Source organism: Ochotona princeps, chromosome 21 (genome assembly GCF_030435755.1).
Source record: "Ochotona princeps isolate mOchPri1 chromosome 21, mOchPri1.hap1, whole genome shotgun sequence".
In the NCBI taxonomy this organism is placed as follows: Eukaryota; Metazoa; Chordata; class Mammalia; order Lagomorpha; family Ochotonidae; genus Ochotona; species Ochotona princeps.
The window spans coordinates 21,356,868-21,377,777 of NC_080852.1; the positions used below are offsets into that span (position 1 = coordinate 21,356,868).

General features: G+C 42.5%; 1 protein-coding gene across 5 annotated transcripts in view; it reads left to right on the forward strand.

The window, feature by feature from the left end:
- The window catches only part of TASOR (transcription activation suppressor), a 51,206-nt gene that overhangs the window by 21,903 nt on the left and 8,393 nt on the right, over window positions 1-20,910 (forward strand). For 2 of the 5 annotated variants that reach the window (XM_058678448.1, XM_058678445.1), the window contains exons 12-18: window positions 6,069-6,141; window positions 6,226-6,297; window positions 8,121-8,816; window positions 12,513-12,916; window positions 13,984-14,128; window positions 15,853-15,912; window positions 18,880-19,802. In XM_058678448.1, the coding sequence (XP_058534431.1) occupies window positions 6,069-6,141; window positions 6,226-6,297; window positions 8,121-8,816; window positions 12,513-12,916; window positions 13,984-14,128; window positions 15,853-15,912; window positions 18,880-19,802 (2,373 nt within the window). The remainder of the gene's footprint in view (window positions 1-6,068; window positions 6,142-6,225; window positions 6,298-8,120; window positions 8,817-12,512; window positions 12,917-13,983; window positions 14,129-15,852; window positions 15,913-18,879; window positions 19,803-20,910) is intronic. The other 3 variants (XM_058678446.1, XM_058678449.1, XM_058678447.1) reach the window with 2 other exon arrangements.

Below are 20,910 nucleotides of genomic sequence, written 5' to 3' on the forward strand. Positions count from 1 at the left end.
AGTAGCAGGGAGTCTCTTTGTTGCTAATTAGTTAACAGTGTTTTACTATGGCTTCCAGTACTCTTTTGGCCCATGTCCAAGACCTGTAGACTAATTTTCTCTGTTAAAGTATCTGCTTTGTTGATGATCAAATTCATAGTAATACATATTTATATTCACTATCACTTTCTTAAGCAGGGAATATCATTTGGTAATGAATAAGGGAAAGATACTCTGTCCCCCGTTTTGTATTAAGATTGCCGAACAGGGCCTGGCACAGTAGCCTGGTGGCTTAATCCTTACCTTCCATGCACTGGGATACCATATGGCTGACCGACAGTTCATATCCCAGGTGCTCCTTTTCCCATCCAGCCCTCTGTTTGTGGCCTGGGAAAGCAGTCAAGGATAGCTCAAGGCCTTGGGACCCTGCACCCTCATGAGACACCCTGAAGAGGCTTCTGGCTCCTGCCTTTGGTTCAGCTTAGCTCCAGCCATTGAAGCCACTTGGGGAGTAAACCAGTGGTTGGAAGATCTTTCCCTGTCTCCTCCTCTCTCTATATCTGGCTTTTCAGTAAAAATAAAATGAATCTTTAAAAATAAAAGTGAAGAACAGTTCAGGTAGGTAGCATTTTGTTCCAGTATAGATAGCAGGTCGTGTGATTTCCAAAAGCAAAAGAAACCTGGAGAATTTGAAGAGAATTTGAAGAGTAGTTCAAGGGAGTAGAGGATGGGGGTGACCGTGTTAACACAGCCTCCTTTAGGCAGTGTTCAAATATTTGGGGGTTTAAAGTTGTTTGTATGAGCATTGGATTTGAAGAGTTTAAAGGAGTGGGAGGGGATAGATATGCAGCTAAATTAGATTTGTGTTTTTTTTTTTTAAAAAAAGATTTATTTATTTTTATTACAAAGTCAGATATACAGAGAGGAGGAGGAGAGACAGACAGGAAGAACTTCCGTCCGATGATTCACTCCCCAAGTGACTGCAACGGCTGGTGCTGTGCCGATCCGAAGCCAGGAACCAGGAACCTCTTCCAGGTCCCCCACGCAGATGCAGGGTCCCAAAGCCTTGGACTGTCCTTGACTGCCTTCTCAGGCCACAGGCGGGGAGCTGGATGGGAAGTGGAGCTGCCGGGATTAGAACCGGCGCCCATATGGGATCCCGGGGCATTCAAGGCGAGGACTTTAGCCGCTAGGCCATGCCGCCGGGCCCCAGAATTGTGTTTTGACATCTTGCTTTAGTTACCATAGAAAATAAATTCAGCTGGGTAGATGAGGTGAAATACTTACTAGTGTGTCACAATGGGATGATGAGAAAGGCAGGAATAATAAGAGCCTGATTTAAGGGATATTTACTAAGTAGATTCCAGTTTAGTAGGTAGTGAGTGTAACTTGTTCGGGGAGAGTGATTGAGTGAGATACCAGATTGTGATGGGCTGGAGTGAATGGAAAATAGATATATGATACCAGTTATCTATGGTTTAACTGAAGGAGATATGGTTGCTGGGAAGGGAAGTGCTATGCCAAGTTTTGCATTTTTAAAAATTTTGTATTTACTTACTTTTGAGAGGCACACAGAATAAGAGCACTCAACCGTTGCTTAATGTGCTAAATGCCCACTGCAGCTGGAATTTGATCTGTTTGAAGCCTGGAGCTCAAAATTTAATCTAGGTCTCCCACTGGAGAGTCAGGCCTGACTGTGCCATCACCTGCTACCTGCCAAGGTGAATGCTAGCAGCAAACTCACGTGGAGAGCAGAACTGGGACTGAAGACCACGGCTATTTGCTGTGGAATATGGTCATCCTAACTGGTGTCTTAACTGCTGAAGTAAATGCCTGCCTAGCTGGTTTCCTTTCTTGTAAAGTAAAATACTTGTGGATTGTTCCAGTGCAGGGAGGACATTTTTTATGCAGGTATACCATTTTTTTAAAGATTTATTTATTTTTATTGGAAAGTCAGATATATAGAGAGGAGGAGAGACAGAGAGGAAGATGTTCCGTCTGATGGTTCATTCCCTAAGTGGCCAAAACAGCTAGAGCTGAACCAATCTCACTCCAGGAGCTTCTTTCAGATCTCCCACGCAGGTGCAGGGTCCCAAGGCTTTGGGCCATCCTCAATGCCTTTCCCATGCCACAAGCAGAGAGCTGGATGGGAAGTGGGGCTGCTGGGATTAGAACCACCACCCATATGGGATCCTGATGCATGCAAGGCAAGAACTTCAGCCGCTATGTTACCACGCCAGGCTCAGGTGTACCGTTCTTTGAAAACACATTTATGCAACAGGTAGAGAGCTCCTTCCTGATGGTTCACTTCACATAGGCCTGCAGGAGCTGTGTGTAAGTGGCCCAACTCTCTGGGCCATCACCTGCTGCCTCCACAGGTGTGTAATAGTAAGAACGAGGAATCAGGGATGGAGTTGGGACTCCAACACAGGCATCTGATGGTACTTGATGTGAATCTTCACTATCATAGAGCCAGACTCCAAGCCTCGATTTCTAGGTACTCAGGTGGAGATTTCTGTCATTGATTTTCAAATCCTAGAAGATCATTTTTAAGGGCTGTATGGATTTGCATTGTATCTATATATGTGCTTAATGCAGTTCTTTGTTCATAGCTGGAGTAGACTGCATACAAAAGCTGTGAAGCAATTTGTAACCTGTAGGTGAGAAATCTTAGGCTTGGGTATCCTTGATTTCTCTTTTTCCCTCCCCTTCTCTTTTTCCTTCCCTCCATATGAATATATTTTTCTATTTCTATTTACATTTTCTGGTTTCCTCTTAAGCCCTCATATATGAGTATACATACGTTGTGATCACAATATATTTCCTTTCAGAGTTGGAAAGATTTAGATATGGAGATTGAATTAGCTCTAAATCTGTTTGGTTCTTGTGTTTCAGAGAATAGTATTGAAAACGTAGGAAACAGGGAATCCCCTATTGTCAGAAAAATTCAGTCTTCAGTTCCTTGAGTTGGTGTAATGATATTTCTGGCTAAGCCTCAGCCTGCAGTGCTGACATCCTGTAGGGGCACTGGTTCAGTTCCGGGATGCTCCACTTCTAATCCAGCTCCATACCGGATTGCAGTGGAGGATGACCCAAATCCTTGGGCTCCTGCACCCACGTGGGAGACCCAGACAAAGTGTATGGATTTGGGCTGGCTCATTTTCAGATGTTGCAGCCATTTGTGAGTGAACCTGTGGATCTTTTCTTGTCTTTGCTTTCTGTAATACTGCCTCTCCGAGAAACAGAAAAAAAATATTTACTTAGTTGAAAGAGTTACAGAGAGACGGGGAAACAGATCTTCCAACTGCTGATTCTCTCCCTCAGATGGCCACAAAACCTGCAGTTGCTCCAGGGTGAAGCCAGGGATCCATCCTATCCTCTTGGCTGATTTCTGCTGCTATGTGAGGGCATTGTTAGGCAACTGGATCAAAGTGGAGCAGCCAGGAATTAAACCTTATGTGATGTTGGCGTCATAGGGGCAGTTTTGTATGCTGTGCCATGACACCAGCTTATGAAGTGGAATCATTAAGTCATACGTATACTTGATTGGCATTTCAAATAATGCCTCTTTAAAAAAAAAAGATTTATTTTTATTGGAAAGTCAGATATATAGAGAAGAGGAGAGACAGACAGGATCTTCCTTCCACTGGTTCACTCCCCAAGCAGCCTCAAAAGCTGGAGCTAGGCTGATCCAAAGCCAAGAGGCAGGGAGCTGGATGGGATGTGGGCACTCAGGATTAGAACTGACACCCATATGGGATCCTGGTGCATGCAAGGCGAGGACTTCAGCCATTAGGCTACCGTGCCAGGCCCAATGACAAGGTTTGAAAAGTTAATTATACTAGATTATATCCCTATCCCTCAGTAGCAGATTAATTTGTGTACTCAAAAGCAGTTTTGTGTATATAAGACTTTGGCAAAAACTTACAAATCTAGTAAGTATAAAGAGCTGTCTGAAGTGTAATTAGCTTACATTTTTTAAGATTTGCTTTATTTGAAAGACAGAATAGCAGAGAAGGAGAGAGAGGCAGTTCATCCACTTCCAAAATGGCTGCAGTGGCCTGGGCTAGGCTGGCCAGGAGCTTCCTGGGTCTGGTCTTTTATGTAATCATGAGAATGCCTAGTTGTGCAAATGCTTCATTACAGTGGATTCAGCATTAGCTTGAAATGTGGCAAATGCATTTTGCTATTTGGAATTTTTTAGTTTTTTTTGTTAACATTTTCACTGTGAGGTTGAATGCAATTGTGGCTATGGAACTCAGATCCAGAGGGAAGAAAGCTTAATTGGAAAGCTTTTGTGTGCAAGTGTTTTAAGTATATTAATAATTTCATTAATAGTTAAAGGTTTTCTTTTTTCCTCTTGAGTAAGCTTACATTATGATTTTATTACACAGTAATTTGCTCGTATCTTTGAAACTCATTTACTGGGATAAAATATTTTTTAGAGTTTATTTAATACCTACTGTAGATACTGTTTCACGTTTTTGTTTTGCCTTGTCTCACCAGTCACTTTAACCAGGAGTTTGTCAATGGTACTAGTCTTGTAAGCCAGATTTTTTTTTTTTTTAAAGATTTATTTATTTTATTACAAAGTCAGATATACAGAGAGGAGGAGCAGAGACAGAGAGGAAGATCTTCCATCTGATGATTCACTCCCCAAGTGAGCCGCAACGGGCCAATGCTGCGCTGATCCGAAGCCGGGAACCTAGAACCTCTTCCAGGTCTCCCACGCGGGTGCAGTGTCCCAATGCATTGGGCCGTCCTCAACTGCTTTCCCAGGCCACAAGCAGGGAGCTGGATGGGAAGTGGAGCAGCCGGGAATAGAACCGGTGCCCATATGGGATCCCGGGGCGTTCAAGGCGACGACTTTAGCCGCTAGGCCACGGCACCGGGCCCGTAAGCCAGATTTTTACTTTTATTCTGCTGTATGTGTTACTGTTTGGTAGTTTTATTCTACTTTATTTTGTTGCTTAAAAATATTTTCAAGTTTGGAAAAAGGTCAGTGAGTATTCAATTTAAATATTATGCTAGTAGTATTCTGCTTCTCATGATGTATATTTATTCAGTTGTTAGTAGTTTTTCCACATAGTTTCTACTTTGACATATGATTAGAAATCAGTACCTGAGATGTTTGTTTTGGGGTTTCTCTGATACGTTTATCCTCATCTCTTACTCTTTTGCCAGAGCAAATACTGTGATGCCTGCAAAGTCTTTTTTTTTTTTTTTTCTTTAAGATTTACGTTATTTTTATTACAAAGTCAGATATACTGAGAGGAGGAGAGACAGAGGAAGTGGAGCCGCTGGGATTAGAACCAGCGGCCATATGGAATCAAGGCGAGGACCCTAGCCACCAGGCCACGCCGCCAAGCCCCAAAGTCTTCACTGTAACTGCCCGTTGTAATTTGCCTTTGCTCGTAATGCTCTCTCTTTTGAAATGGTCAGTGTGTCGGAAGCTACCATAAAGTACCCTCTGATGAAATCTTTCATCTGTTGTACTGCCATAAACATTCCTGTGGCTTCTGTAAATATGTTAGGGCAATATTTTTAATCTTGGTATTACTTGTGTTATAAACTTCGCATGGTTAGAGCTTGTCTTGTTTGTCTTTAAAGTTATCTCTGGCAGGGACACTTGTCTGCCCTGTGAGAGGGGTTCCTTTAATATGTTTGGAATTAGATCATGGCAGCACATTTCATTCTTAATCGGCCTCCACTCCACAATGGTAGAATTTCAAAGCATGTTTTGTTTCTAGCACTTTGTACGCTGCTTTGGCATTAATAATATCCTTTGAATTGATGAGAAAAATGTTTGACATTTCAGATTCGTTGTGTTGTAACCTCAGAGTAAGATGAACACACCGGTTTCATAGTTCATTAGGGTCATTGCTTCAGTGACAGTTTTTAACTCTATTATGCAAACAGGGAGTTTTCGATTAAAAAACAGGTAAAATTTGTTTTCCTCTAAAAAACATTATTTTCCTCTAAAAAAGATGAACAATTTTTTTTTTCCTTTTGTAGGAAGTACTTTTGTTTTACAGTATGTATATTCATAATAAGGCAGATAAAACTTCTTTCCTCTCCCAAAAACACAGGTTCTTGTTAAACCTTTGGAAGACCGTGGATTTCTTTTCCTACTTTCTTCACATCAGATGGTTTCTCCATATGGTAGGTGATCTCAGTTTACCTTTGACAGTTCTTTAACTTTTTCATTAAAACACATTACTAATGAATTTGATTTCTGTTTTGTAGAACATCAAACTGTCAAGTCTCGATTTCTGCATGCTTTGTTTCTATTTCAAGAACCTAGAGGCATACTTACCTGTAAGTTCTTTAAATTTACAGTTGTAGTTATTCATGGATAGCTACATTTTACTGAAAATGGTTAGATATTGCATTAAGCATTTTATCTTGAATGTTTCGGTAAAGACTGGTGTTATTCAACAGTAATGGTAATATAAAGCACAAGTATGTGACTTAATTTTGTCTTTGAATTATAAAGATTATTTTTATTATGTCAGTGCTGCTTCTAGTTTTTTTAAAAAAAGGCTTATTTGAAAGAGCAAGAGGGAGATTGATTAGTTGATCGGTCCTATTTGCTGATTGACTTCCCAAATGGCTATGACATCTGGAACTGGATTGGGTAGAAGCCAAGAACTGGAATTTTAATCCAGGTCTCCCACATGGGTGATATGAACTCAATTTCTTGAACCATCACTGTTGTCTCCTGGGGTTTGTATTAACAGAAAATTGTGGTCAGGAAACAAATCAGGGTGTTGAACCCAGGTACTCTGAAACGGGATCATGGACATTTTAACCACTAGGCTATATGCGCATATCTTTGCTAATAAAATTTGATTGTAGTTTTAATACTATAGTTTAGGGCCTGGCACGGTAGCCTAGCAGCTAAAGTCTGTGCCTTGCATGCACTGGGATCCCATATGGGCGCCATTTCTAATCCCGGCAGCCCTGCTTCCCATTCAGCTCCCTGCTTGTGGCCTGGGAAAGCAGTCGAGGATGGCCCAAAGCCTTGGGACTCTGCTGCATCCATATGGGAGACCTGGAAGAGGCTCTGGGCTCCTGGCTTCAGTTCAGCACAGCACCAGCTATTGCGGCTGCTTGGGGAGTGAACCAGCGGAAGGAAGATCCTCTGTGTCTCTCCTCCTCTCTGTATATCTGACTTTCCAATAAAGGTAAATCTTTAAAAAAAAAAAATACTGTAGTTTTATATGATTATTATTTTAGCTCAGGTCATTTTTCATTCAAATTTTATTGATGATCGGGTCGGTGATGATGTCGGTGAATGACAGCTGATACTTGAGATGCCTGTATTGTGTATCATGGCTCATGCTATGCTGAATGTTTGAGTCCTGGCTCTGCTCTTCTGGTTAAATTTATGTGAATGCCACTTCATGGGAGATGCAGGTGACTGCTCAAGTGGTTCAGAGCCTGTCACTCAGTGGGAGACCCAGAGCCCAGCTCTGTGTGTTGTGGGCACCTGGGGCGTGAGCCAAAGGATCGGAGCTCATTTCATGTCTCTGCATTTCAAATCAGTTAAAAATTATTTTTGGTGACCATGATGCATCATATGGTAGGCTAAATACTAGGCCTTGTGATAGTGATATTAGGGAAAAATTGCTATTTTGAATATTACAAATGTATTAAGTTTCCTCTGTTGGATTTCACTCTTTGGTTAAGTATGGGTTTTATAGCTGTTGCCTTTCACATGCTTGCATATTTGCTAAACAAGAGAGTTCATGTAAAGTTAAAGTTACTGGTTTATATGAAGCAGCAGCATTTCCATTTTCAGGATTATGTTGTAGGAGGCCTTAGATCTTGCCTTGTCTATTTTTCTTTTCCATTTTCCTTGCCGTCGTTTGAAAGAAGTGAAAATCTTTAACAACGGATAGCTTCCCAGCCTCTCCCCCCAACCCTTCCTGTGTTAAATGGTTGTAGTTTCTCATGAGCCTCTTTTCAGGTGATAGACTTGACAAAGGTGCTGTTCATATCTTTGCTGTGTACTTTGTGTATGGTACTATGGTACATAGTTGTTAGTATTAATGGGTAAAATGTCACACTTGGCAATATATAGATCTATAGTTGATTGTTCTGATTGCTAACATGATTTGCTTTTCTTTTACTCACAGCACAAAAAATTTCAACCAGTGCTCCAACACAAGAGAAGCATGAGAACATGCCAGCTGTATTAAAAATAACTCAATTTTTACAGTTTTCTTTGATTCAGTGTCGAAAGGAATTCAAAAGTATAAATACTATAAATTTTCATTCTGTTGTTGAAAAGTATGTAAGTGAATTTTTTAAGCGAGGTTTTGGTTCAGGTAAACGAGAGTTTATCATGTTTTCATATGATTCAAAATTAGATAGTAAAAAATTCTTATACTCAGCTCCAAGAAATAAATCCCATATTGATACTTGCTTGCATACTTATATTTATCAACCTGAAATGTATCAGTTACCCATTTGTAAATTAAAAGACCTATTTGAAGAAAATAGAAAACTTCAACAGTTTAGTCCACTATCAGATTATGAATGTGAAGAGATGAACGGTACAAGAATGAAATTTAGGAAACGAAATAACTCAAGAGGTGAAACTGTTGCACCTGGGAAGCAAAAGTCATCTCATTCTTTGGATTATGATAAAGATAAAGTTAAAGAACTAATTGATTTAATTCAGTGCACGAAAAAAAATGTGGGTGGTGACTCGGACATAGAAGATAACAGAAGCAAAACTGTCTTGAAGAGGAAGCATGAAGATATTCCTGAACACAAGAGAAAACTTGCCAAAACCAGTAATTTATCTGAGAATTACCATCTGTATGAAGGTAAAATATCAAGATTGATCTTAATACAGCAACCAGAAATACAGTAAAATATGTATTAGTTTTTCTCATGCTGCAGGAATTAACAGATTGAAGTGTGAGAGCCAGATGTGCAAGGCAGACATGCACTTGATATGTGTATTTTCACATAGCAGTGGCTGACTGGGGTCCAAGGCTGTGCGGTTCAAAAAAGGGTGGAGATACCATGTGGCTCAGTTACAGAAAACATTGGCCGGCTCCTGCCCTGATACATCAGATTCCAACATTTGTTTGGTGTAAATTTGACGGAGGGCCCACACAGTCACTGTTCTGTATTTTCCTTTATGTCCATAAGAGGATAAATATACCGTTAAGAGTTCTTTGAGATTGTTGTTGAATGAAAAGAACCTGAGCCTTGAAGTTCATGTCTCAGAGACATACATATAATCTTTATCCTAGGAATCTGGTACTACCGTTCCTTGTTCTGCTCTGTTTTACTCAAGAAGACGACGAAAATGGGAGATGTCAGTTTTAAGTGTTGGTTAATTATCTATATGTTTGAGCCATTTGTATGTCAGTCCATAGGTTCTTTTGCATTCAAGGAGTGTTGCTAGAAAAGTATGTTTTTGGCTACTAATACTCTCATTTTTGTTAAGATTTATTTATTTGAAAGTTAATGAACAAGAGAGCACGAGGGAGCAAGTGTGCTTCCATTCACTAGTTCACACTTGAAATGGCTTCAATAGCCAGGGGTGTGTCATACTGAGCTAGAAGCCTCACTTGGATCTCCCAGTGGGTCGCAAGACCCCATGGGCTTAGGCCGTTCTTGGCTGGTTTCCCAGGCACATTGGCAGGGCGCTGGATCAGAAGCCGAGCAGCCAGGCCTTGTATGCTGACATCCCAGGGAGTGTCTTAACCTGTTGTGCTACAATGCTGGCTCCTGCTGTCATGATTGCTTGATTATGGCTGATCTGAGTGCTTTATTTCTTACTGAAATTTTCCTTGCCTTTTCAAATTCATTGTCTCTAACTAGCTTAGATCTATGTCCTTACCACAATTTTGTTAGTAGAAATCTGTATCCTTGCTTCTGCTTTTCTGCTCTTCACCACACCCAGCTATGAATTGTTACTTAAATCAGGATGAAATAAAAGATAGTTTTCAGCAGCCACATGACTGTGTTAGTCAGTACAAGTATTTCTTACACAGAAGCAAAATTTTTTTAACAGTGTTGGCTGTTCTCTGCAGTGATTTCTGGATGTTGTCTTTACTTGACCTGTGTCTCTTTCCAGTGTTACTGTCTTCAGTGACCTTGGTGGCTTACTGAATTTCACACATTTCAATATTGTGTTAATCTCAGAGTTAGTTTGCTAATGTTCTACCAATTTCATCTTCTGAATTTGGCCTTTTAAAGGTTTTGTTACAGACTCTGTCCAGCTGTGCTTTCCACAATTTTTTTTAAAGATTTGTTTTTTTGAAAGTCAGATATACAAAGAGGAGGAGAGACAGAAAGGATCCTCCTTCCGATGATTCACTCCCCAAGTGCCCACAACAGCCAGAGCTGCACCAATCTGAAGCCAGGAGCCTCTTCCGGATCTCCCACGCGGGTGCAGGGTCCCAAGGCTTTGGGCCGTCCTCGACTGCTTTCCAGGCGACAAGCAAGGGGCTGGATGGGAAGTGGGGCCACTGGGATTAGAACTGGCACCCATATGGGGTCCCAAGGCGAGGACTTTAGCCACTAGGCCACCACGCCGGGCCCCACATGAGCTCTTTAACTAAGGGTCATGTTTCCCTCTAGCATATGTCGTGGTCAGTTCTTTTTTCCATTTTTCTCTCAAGTCAGGTTTTCACAGGTCGTGTTTGTCAGCTTTCAGACTGTTGTGTTTCTCAGTGGTCTTGTATGCTTCCATGCATGCTAGAGCTATATCAAAGTTATTAAATGTGTGCTTTGTTTTATAGAGTTCTAGCATATGTGGAAGGAGAGACACACTAGTACCCATATGTGATGCTTGCAGAAGGAAGATCAGCCTGTTGAGCCACCATGCCAGTCTCATCACTACTATCTTTTGTAGCTTTTTATTTATTTATTTTACTTTTCTATAGCCTTTTAAAATTGGTAGCTTTAATTGCTCAGGGTTTGACCCAGTTCAGTTTTTTCCTGAGCTTTAAGGACCAAGACTTGCCTGAACGCTTACTTTACAAGGTAAAGTATATATGGATTATACAAACTATCCAGATTTAAAAGTGCTTGGAGCCATATCTTAATGTGTTAATAATGTTTTCTGTTACAGTTTCTTGGCGTAATTAGAGAGGCAGATAGGTTTTCATTGACTTTTGCTCTCCAATAGTCCTGTGTTTTAATGTCGTGGATCAAGCTCAGGGGCGATGTATCCAGTATCCCTATGATCCCAGGTTCTTTTTGAATTAAACAAAACGAAATCGTTCAAGATAAGAATTAAACTTTAAGAATACTAGCCTTGGGTGTCTTTCTCCCTCCTCTTTCAAGAGGCACCCCACCTCCCGGCTCTTCGGAGGTGCTTTCCCCTTCCTTTCCCTTCCCTGCTCACCTGGTCCTTCACAAATTTAAAAAAAAAAAAAAAAAAAAAAAAGAATACTAGCCTTAAGGAGCCGGTGCCGTGGCCTAGCGGCTAAAGTCCTTGCCTTGAATGCCCTGGGATCCCATATGGGTGCCGGTTCTAATCCCGGCAGCTCCACTTCCCATCCAGCTCCCTGCTTGTGGCCTGGGAAAGCAGTTGAGGACGGTCTAATGCATTATGACCCTGCACCCGTGTGGGAGACCCGGAAGAGGTTCCAGGTTCCCGGCTTCGGATCGGCGCATCAGCCCGTTGCGGCTCACTTGGGGAGTGAATCATCGGATGGAAGATCTTCCTCTCTGTCTCTCCTCCTCTCTGTATATCTGACTTTGTAATAAAATAAATAAATCTTTTAAAAAAAAAAAACGAATACTAGCCTTAAGGGCAAAATGTAAGTGTGGAGATGATAGAGATCAAATTAAATTGTACTGTTGTAGTGAATTAAGTATAATTTGCAAACATTCCTAAAAATTGGCAGAGAGCAAATGCAAATCTTTCATTTGTTGGAAAACATCTGGTTCATGTGGCATTATGGCAGTACAATTTCCAGTAACTATAGCATGGTTATTAATGTAGTATGTTTTTACATATTCACAAACTCATTTGTCTGTTTATAGGATGCTTCAGTTTTGCAAAAATTAACTTTAGAAATTTCAGCCTGGTTGCAGAATTTTATCTTTTGATTGAAAAGCATAGAGAGAAACGGGGATATCCCATCCCTTGGTTCATTCCCAAACAACCACAGCTTGGCGGGTCCAGGGTGACGTCAGAAGCCAGAAACAGTCTGGTTCTCCCACATGGGTGTTAGCTGGGGCCTAAGTACTCGAGACTCCACCTGCCTCCCATGGTGTAGGTGAGCCGGAAGCTGGAATGGAGAGCAGAACCAGAACTCAAGCCCAAGCACTTCTGTGTGGCGTAGCGCTTTAAGTACCTGCACCGTGTGTGGAATTGTCCAACAGGTTACGCTTGTACAGGAAGGGGAGTGTTTATTTTTAAAATGTAAGCCCACTGCTGGAGTTCCTGTCTGTGTGTGTTACAGTAAGTAACTTCTAAGGTATATCTAGTGACTTTTATGTTGACCTTCACATTTAACACCAAGAGGTGACTTTTCTCTGTTTTTTTTCCTCAGAGTCTTCACAGCCTGTTGGTTCCCTTGGGCATGACGCTGACTTGAGACAGCAGCAGCAAGACACCCGGAACTGTGGCACTGACGTCCACAGGCTGTTCACTTGGCTGTCAGAAACGCTAGCAAACGCACGGCACTCTGATGCCTCCTTGACGGACACAGTTAACAAGGCCTTAGGACTGAGCTCTGATGACTCTTATGAAGAGCCGAGACAGAAGCCGGAGTATGAGGTGAACACTACCCCAGATAAGAAAGAGTACGAGCAGCTTCCATGCCCCAAAATGGAAAACACACATTTTAAGGGCACTCGGAGCCCTCTGCTGGAAGTTGATACAGCATCTTTAAAGTATCCCCGTGCCACTGTTTGTTCCAGTGAAGACACGGAGCATAAGCTGCGTGTGAAAGACGTAAGCTTCTGTCTCTTGGTTGTCTTTGTTCTTTTGAATGTGTGTGAAAGAGAGGATGTGAGAGTAGTTTTTCTTTTCCAGAAAAAAAACAAAACTTGAGTCAAAGATGTCTGCCTGAAAAGGTACTTTTAAGTTATTCCTTATTACAAAGAGAAATAAAAAAAAGTAGCCAGGATTTTATCAGTTGGAGCAATGCCAAGGCTGGGCAAATTTTTTTTTTTTTTTTTTTTTTTTTGTCGAGGATTATTGGGAGACTTTTAGAGTTTGGAAAAGGGGAGGAAATAGCCATTTAGAGCAGAAAAGACTTAATAAAGATTGGACAGTGTGATAGGTGCGAAAACTGGCAACCTTCATATTTCCCAGTGTATTTAATACCCTAAACTGGGTTTCTAGATGTGAGGGGCGAATCCATCCTGCTACCTGTTTTGTGTTTGTTTCTCTTTGTTTGTTTGTTTTCTTCAGGTTTATTTATTTGAAAGGGAGATTTATAAAGATGGATGAAAATAGAGATCTTTCCATGCACTGGTCCACTGCCACAGGGGCTCAAGCTCAACCAGTCCGAAGTCGGGAGCCCAGAATTTCTTCTTCTGGGTCTTCCATGTGGGAATAGTGTTCCAAAGGCCTGAGCCATCCTTTGCCCTTTTCCATGTCATGTCAGTGGGGAGCTGGATCAGAAATGGGACAGTCAGAATTTGCCTGTTACAGATATGGGATGTAGGGACCACTGGAGAAGGCTTAACCTACTATGTGATGGCACTGGTCCTCGCCTGTTTTTATGAGCAGAGTTTCATGGGAACACAGCTCTTCCAATGCTTTAGATACTGCCTAGGCCCTGCAATGGCAGAGTGGTACTGACTAAGTGGTTACTGATACTTGCTGTAAATCAACATTATGTTTTCAGGGGCGACATTGCATTTTAATTGATGCTTGTAATGTTACTGTACTGGTTTTAATCATTTGAAATGCTTAAGAGAGAAACATGTAAATTTGCTGTGAAAAAAAACTTTCCTGCTGGTGCTGAAATTAATTAGAAATAAAATCATTAAATGGTGTACTTTAATTTGTAGGATCCTAATTTTATTAACGTGAATAATTTTGAAGATTGCAGTTTGTGTCCCACTGTTTCTTTTGAACATGGATTCTGTAAACACCGGTCAAAGTCAAGTGATGTTGAAGAGACTGAAATACATTGGAAACTGATCCCAATTACAGGTAAGAATTACAACACCAGGTCTTCGGCTTACTGTATTTTACTTGGGGAATGGGTTCCTTCAGATTTCATCTTTTCTAGATTCTGTGCATGGATCAGTAGGTACTTGATCTGAGCTGGTTTTGATATCTTCATTATCTTGTTTTGAGTGATAGGATCTTCATCGCTGAATGTTGCTTTTAAAAAATATTTTTTATTTTTATTAGAAAGTCAGATATACAGAGAGAAGGAGAGCCGGGGAGGAAGATCCTCCTTCCGATCGTTCACTAACCAGGTTCCTGCAGCTGAACCGATCTGAAGCCAGAAGCCTCTTCCAGGTCTCCCACATGGGTGCAGGGTCCCAAGGCTTTGGGCCGTCCTTGACTGCTTTCCCAGGCCACAGGCAGGGAGCTGGATGGGAAGTGGAGCTGCCGGGATTAGAACCGGCGCCCATATGGGATCCTGGTGCGTTCAAGGCGAGGACTTTAGCCGCTAGGCCACGGAACCGGGCCTGATATTCTCATTTTCTTGTGAAAACACATGGACATATGCTCTTAATATTCTAAGTTCTGGGCCTGAAACAGTAGCCTAGTGGCTAAAGTCCTCACCCTGCACACAACGGGATCCCACATGGACGTCGGTTTTAATCCTGGCGGCCCCACTTCCCATCCAGCTCCCTGCTTGTAGCCTGGGAAAGCCGTTGAGGACGGCCCAAAGCCTTGGGACCCTGCACCTTCGTGGGAGACCTGGAGGAGGCTCCTGGTTCCTGGCTTTGAATCGGCACAGCTCCGGCTGTTGCAGCCGCTAGGGGAGTGGAGCATCAAATGGAAAATCTTCCTCCTTGTCTCTCCTCCTCTCTGTATATCTGACTTTGCAATTAAAAAAAAAAATTCTAGGTTCTTAAGCACCTTTGTTAATCAGCTAACCATTTTGGAGGATATTTCCTGGACGAATCCTTGCTATTTCTAGATATTTTTCTAATTTTTGAAAAGTAAAAATACTTCGTTGTTATTCTTGTTGAGAACTAGACTGAGGCTGCCAAAGACTGAGAAGTATTTCTAAGCTTTCATGAGTTTCCATGGGATTTAGGACTGTCCTCTACTTTGAGCAAGAGACCCAGAGGGAGCAGGTACTTTGTGAGAGTCCGCCTTCAGTGGAACAGAGTAGGGAAGTGCTGCTGAGAAGGCTCCTGTCCCTTCCTCATCCACACACCTGCTTAGTTGGCTTTCAACAGACATCTCGTGTATGATGCTGCATCTTCAGCTGCGTGGAAAAGAAGTCAGCTTTGCACTTTTTAGTTTTTATTGGAAAGTCAGATATACAGAGAGAAGGAGAGACAGAAAGATCTTCCATCCGTTGATTCATTCCCTTAAATGCTGCAATGGCCAGAGCTGCGCCGATCCAAAGCCAGGAACCAGGAGCCTCTTCCAGGTCTCCCATATGGATGCAGCAGGGTCCCAAGGCTTTGGGCCGTCCTCAGCTGCTTCCCCAGGCCACAGGCAGGGAGCTGAATGGGAAGTGGAGCTGCCGGGATATGAAGCAGCGCTCATGGTATTCTGGCTCATGCAAGGTGAGGACTCAAGTTATTAGCTACCATACCGGACCCCAGCATTTCAATTTTGAATGACCTTTTGGAATTACTTCAGGGAAGAGAAGGGATGTTTGCATTTGTTAGCATTTGGGGTTGCTTAATATCTATCACTGCTATCTGGGGAGAATCTACAAATCTATTGGTACTTTCCCTCAGGAGGGGACGCACGAAGCCCTGAAGACCAGCTAGGGAAGCACTGTGAGAAACCAGCATCAGGTGAGAAGGCTCCCTTTGCTCGTCTCCCAATGTGCTTTGCAGAACTGCTACTGGAATTTCTTTTTTCTTTCTTTTTTTTTTTAATATGAGGCTAATATTTTTTGAAGATTTCTTTTTATTGATGAAAGTCATATGTACAGAGAAAAGGGGAGACAAAGAGAAAGATCTTCCATGCACTGGTTACTCCCCAAGTGGCTGCAACGGCCAAAGCCAATCTGAAGCCAGGTTTCTTGGTCTCCCGCTAGGTGCAGGGTCCCAAGGCTTTGGCCCCTCCTCTGCTGCTTTCCCAGGTACATTAGCAGGTAGCTGGATGGGAAGTGGAACAGCCGGGACAAGGACTGGCGCTCATATGGGATCCTGGCATATGCAAGGCGAGGACTTGTACCGCTAAGCTACTGTACCGGGCCCCTACCTGAATTTTGTTCTGTATCAATGGGGCATTGATTTAATTTGTGTTAATTTCACAGAATTTATTAATTTTTAATTTCACAGAATTTTGAAAATACCATTTTTATATTGAAATCTTGAATTGTATCAAATATTCTTACCACAGGAACCATGAGGTGTTCATAAAGATTAAGTGTTCTTTACCGATAGCACACTATCTGCAGAGATGATCTGAAAACCCAGGAATATTATACTGATGCTTTTTGCAGGCTATCCTAGCAGAAATAGTCTTCAACTTTTTTTTAAGATTTATTTATTTTTTATTACAAAGTCAGATATACAGAGAGGAGAGATAGAGAGGAAGATCTTCCATCCGATGATTCAATCCCCAAGTGAGCTGCAATGGCTGGTGCTGCGGCGATCTGAAGCCAGGAACCAGGAACCTCTTCCAGGTCTCCCACGCGGGTGCAACAGGGTCCCAAGGCACTGGGGCGTCCTCAACTGCTTTCCCAGGCCACAAGCAGGGAGTTGGATGGGAAGTGGGGCTGCCAGGATAAGAACCAGCACCGATATGGGATCCTGGTGCATTCAAGGCAAGGACTTTAGCTAGGCCACGTCGCCGGGCCCCAACTTTTTCTTTGTTTTAAAATTTATTTACTTTTATTGAAAAGTCAGATATACTGAGAGGAGGAGAGACAGAGAGGAAGATCTTCTGTCTGATGATTCACTTCCCAAGTGGCTGCAATGGCTGATGCTGTGCTGAGCTGAAGCCAGGAGCCAGGAACCTCCTCCAGGTCCCCTTCGCGCGTGCAGGGTTCCAAGGATTTGGGCCGTCCTCGGCTGCTTTCCCAGGCCACAAGCAGGGAGCTAGATGGAAGCAGAATTGTTGGCATGACACATGACTCAAGACTATAAACATACTTCGGAATCTCAGTTGTCTTCCCCTGTACTATAGATGTTCAGTTGCATCCTCACCCTAGGGATGGCAGTTATCAATCCACTGGACTCTAACACTGTGTTGTACTGGACCTAACCCCATTTTATAAAAGCATTATTTGTTTATGGGACGTAGTTTTCATTTGCTGGTTCAGTCTTCAAATGGACGTGGAAGCAGGATCCTAATCCAGGTTCCCACATGGCTGGCAGGGATCCAGTACTTCAGCCGTCGCCTGCTGCCTCCCAGGGCGTGCCTAGTCAGGAAGCTGGAATACAAAACAAAGCCCAGGCGGCCACCCAGGAACTGAAGTCTGGGATGTAGGCATTCCTAAGAGGCATGGTGCACAGGGGTTAAAATATCAACTTCCCAATTTGGTGTCATAACCACTAGGCCAAGATGTCCACTCTTAAATTTCATGCTAGTATTGCTGGCTTAAGACAGGCATTCAGGATATTGTGTGCCTCTGTCCTTGTACAGAGCCCAGAATTTTGGGGTTGTCATTTGTCATTGCTTTCCCCCTTGCTCACTTCTACTTACCAACTTAACTATGGCCTTTTAAATCTACTCACAAGTTCCTTGGCAGCAGTTAATGTGGTAACTGCTGCTAGGCAGTTTATAATTGTACAAATGTGAGAGTGGGGAAAGGCAAACTGGATATTACATTACATAGAGAGGGCAAGTACATGTACTCAGAACAAGTAGAGAATCCACCATACTGTTCCCAGACTTTCTGCTTTGGAAGTACCACTTTCTACACTGTAGCAGCAACTTGTTAAGTGAGTTAGTGATTTGAATCTGTGTTGGGGAAAAAACAGAAGGAAGGTCATTGCAGGGTGCATGAGTATTAGGCACAGTAATGAAGTGATTCTTTGGGATACCTGCATTGTAGCTCAAGGTGCTTGGTTTGCATCCCAGTTCGTCTTACTGTTAATGCCCACCGTGGTAGGCAGCATCCTAGGGCCTCGTCACCCACATGGAACACCCAGACACAGATCTGGCCTTCTAACTTCATCTTGGCCCAGCACTCACTGTCATGGGCGTTTGGTGAGTTAGCCACAGCTGGAAGATATCTGCATCTGTATGCTTGTCCAGTAACAGTGAATTTAAGAAACATTTTTGAAAATTCAGTTACTCTCTCCTATTGAACTCCAAACCCTAACCCATGAGTAGGGCACTTTTAGAAGTAGAAATTGGGCCCAGCGGCATGGCCTAGTGGCTAAAGTCCTCACCTTGAATGCACCAGGATACTGTATGGGCGCCGTTTCTAATCCCTGCAGCCCCGCTTCCCATCCAGCTCCCTGCTTGTGGCCTGGGAAAGTTGTTGAGGACGGTCCAGTATCTTGGGACCCTGCACCTGTGTGCGAGACCTGGAGGAGGCTCCTGGCTTCAGATTGGCTCAGCTCCAGCCATTGTGGCCACTTGGGGAGTGAATCATTGGACAGAAGATCTTCCTCTCTGTATATCTGATTTTGCAGTAAAAATGAAATAAGAAGTAGATACCATACCAGTTGAGATTTATCCTCCAATGTGTTATTTGTTGTAAGTACATTTTTGATCAGACTTTTGTGTGTGATTTAAGGGTGTGTGTTTTTAGATGGTATCTTTTTGTATTGTTCTTATGGTGTTGAACTCTCTCTGCATAGGTGTGAAATCACCAGAAGAACCACCGCAGGAGACCTTTCCTGATGACCCTCGGGTAATAAGTAGACAGAGAAGTTCTGATGACCAGTTTTCATCCTCTCCATTTACAGACACGCATAAGGGTACCACTGAGGATGACTCCCTGACAGGTCAGGTGCCGCCAGTGGAGGAGCAGTGTGTGCCAGCAGCAGAGCCACCTACTGTGAGCGAACCCACAGAAAGAACAGTGTTAGGAGAGTACAGTGTCTTTTCTAGGAAGATAGAAGAGATTTTGAAGCAAAAGAATGTTTCGTATGTGAGTAAAGTTTCCACACCAATGTTTTCAACGCAAGAGAAGATGAAACGGCTTTCTGAGTTCATATATTCTAAGACTTCCAAAGCTGGTGTACAGGAGTTTGTAGATGGCTTGCATGAGAAACTAAATACTGTTATTATTAAAGCATCAGCCAAAGGAGGGAGTTTGCCACCAGTCAGTCCTAATGATTCTGGTGCTAAGGTCGCCTTGAATCCTCCGGGAAGGCCTGGCATGCCAGGATCCTCAAGTGACTTCCACAGCACACAGCTTCTCGACCCACTTCCTAGTGATGCCTCGAAAGACACCAGCTCTAATGAGCAGCATTCCTCTTTGACTTTGAGTCAGCCTGAAGTAGAAGTGAACCAGCCACAGCATGCCACAGAATCAGCGGTGACTTCTGACCATAATGTACTTGGTGATCCTCCTGCCCAGGAACCAGTAGAAAAAGAAACCGCAAAATCTCCTGGTGATGTTAACATTTCTGCCCAACCATCTCTTTCAAATTTTATAAGCCAGTTAGAACCTGAAGTATTTAATAGTTTGGTTAAGATCATGAAAGATGTCCAGAAAAATACTGTGAAATTTTATATTCATCAAGAAGAAAACAGTGTGCTCTGTAAAGAAATAAAGGTAATTAAATGAGAATGGTATAACAGTGCACTGTAAACTTGTTGGTCTAGCCTGTGTAAAGTTTTGTTTTCTGATACTGATAATGAATCTTATGGAATAGAAGTCTAGTCAGATTAGAACCAGTGATATAAATATTTCAGCCCATTAAGTCCCAAGTTTTAATTTGTGAATATTTCAACAATATTTATTTCAAAGTTACTGTAACAGGCTTTGTGTAAGGTATATAAGTATCCCATGTGTAGGATGAGACATTTATGTACATACTACAAATTATTTTAAACTGTTGATCAGAAGTTTTATTCATTTTTGTAAGATTTATTTTTATTGGAAAGGCAGATACAGAGAAGGAGATACAGAGAGAAAGATCTTCCGTCCGCTGGTTTGCTTCCTAGCTCATGCAGTGGCTTGAGCTGAGCCAATCTGAAGCCAGGAGCCAGGAGCCAGGACCTCCCATGTGGTCGCAGGGTCCCAAGGCTTTAGACTGTCCTCCACTGGTTTCCCAGGTTACAAGCAGGGAGCTGGGTTGGAAGTGGAGCAGCTGGGATATGAACCGGCATCCATATGGGATCCCAGCGTGTGCAAGGCGAGGACTTCAGCCATTAGGCTATCGCCCTGGACCTGATTAGAGTTTTTAAATTTTACCTTCCCCCTATCTGCCCTGTGACCTAACTTTTTGGCAGAGACCCAGGTCTTTAGCTAACTACCAGGGTGTGAATCGGCAAGAAGCTGGATTGAATATAGAGCTGGGACTCAGCCAAGTACTTCAATTGAAAAGCAGTTGTCCTGAGCAGTCTCCTACCTGCTGTCCCAAACTATACCCCCTCCCTGTCCTCACCCCATAGTGGGAAAGGAAAAAAAAAAAAGTGGAGGAATAAATTAAGTTGCTAGTATTTATCTTAGAGGAAATTTTGTCAAATAGAAGTGGTCCACAGATAAGCTAATTGTACCCTTGGCGTTTCTTGATACCCTGGCCATGTATAATTGCTACAGCCTTTATTGATCAATAATCTGTGGTGTTTCCAATCATGATAAAATCTCTCACTGTAAAGATGTAATTTTTAAAAAAGAGTTGTTTATTTACTTCAAAGGAAGAATTGCAGAGAGAGGG